At 67.2% G+C, this 1,008-nt stretch overlaps 1 protein-coding gene across 1 annotated transcript in view; it reads right to left on the reverse strand.

The window, feature by feature from the left end:
• Positions 1–1,001, reverse strand: part of ABHD15 (abhydrolase domain containing 15) — a gene marked incomplete at its 5' end in the record, with an annotated part of 4,634 nt that extends 3,633 nt beyond the window's left edge. Inside the window, one exon of the mRNA XM_006165488.3 lies at positions 307–1,001. Within this exon, the coding sequence (XP_006165550.1) occupies positions 307–1,001 (695 nt within the window). The remainder of the gene's footprint in view (positions 1–306) is intronic.
• Between the last annotated feature and the right edge of the window lie 7 nt (positions 1,002–1,008).

Consider the following 1,008-nt stretch of genomic DNA (forward strand, 5'->3'; position numbering starts at 1 on the left):
TGGGGGGGGGGGTAGGCAGGTGTTCAAGTTGCTAGGACACCGTGGGCTGCGATAAGGCCAGGTGGCCCCAGGGCAGCGGTCCCCGTTCAGGTGGCACAATGATGCTGACCGAGTCCATCTATGGCGCTTAGGCCTGCTTCCCTGGTTCTGTCTAGACTACCAGGTTTGGGCAGCTTTGGAAAATGAGCCAAGAGAACTTGACCCAAGCAAGCCCACATCTGTTTGCTTCTGTACCAGGCACTGCTGTTTCTTGGCTAGCTCAGGCCCTTCATTTCCTCATGGTGCCCGGGTGTGGCCGTTACCCACCTGCTGAGGGCGATTTTTTGGTGGAGCAGAAAGCCCCGCTCATACGGCCAGGGCAGGCCGGTCTCGAACCACTCCCGGCAGCGCAGTACAGGCGAGATGCAGGCGGCGCCAGTCACGTAGCTGGAGGAGCCGCACTCGCCCAGGTAGGACAGCAGCAGCGCCGAGCCCGAGCCCTCGCTCACCGCGAACAGTGGGGCCGCCGGGTGTCGGAAGCGGATGTAAGTGACAGCCTCCTTGAGGTCTGATGGGTCCCCGAAAGGCTGCAGCCGGGGGCTGACTAGGGGGCAGCCGTGGTGGCCGCGGCGGTGGAAGATGACCGGATAGTAGCCGCGCTCCAGGGCCAGCAAGCAGAGGCCGAGCACGTTGCGAGTGAGGCGCCCCCAGGCATTGGGGATCACCAGCAGCACCGCTGGCAGGCCCCCCGCGTTGGTGATCCGGCGGCCCCGGGCGCAAGGTCCCACGACCCAGTCCAGGGCCACCAGCCCGTCGTCTGCCAACTGCAGATACTCGCGGGCCAGCTCCGGCCCGGGCCCCACGGGTAGAACGAAGTGGCATAGGGTCTGCAGGTGGGGTCCCGAGAGCCAGGAGCGCTGGCCGGGCTCCAGCGCCGCCGAGCGTCGCAGCGCGCGCAGCAGGCACTGCGCCAGCGCCGACGGCTTACAGATGAGGCAGGACCCGCCCGGCAGCGGGCCCCCCCGCGCG

Source organism: Tupaia chinensis, unplaced genomic scaffold, assembly GCF_000334495.1.
Source record: "Tupaia chinensis unplaced genomic scaffold, TupChi_1.0 Scaffold143921_1, whole genome shotgun sequence".
NCBI classification, from domain to species: domain Eukaryota; kingdom Metazoa; phylum Chordata; class Mammalia; order Scandentia; family Tupaiidae; genus Tupaia; species Tupaia belangeri.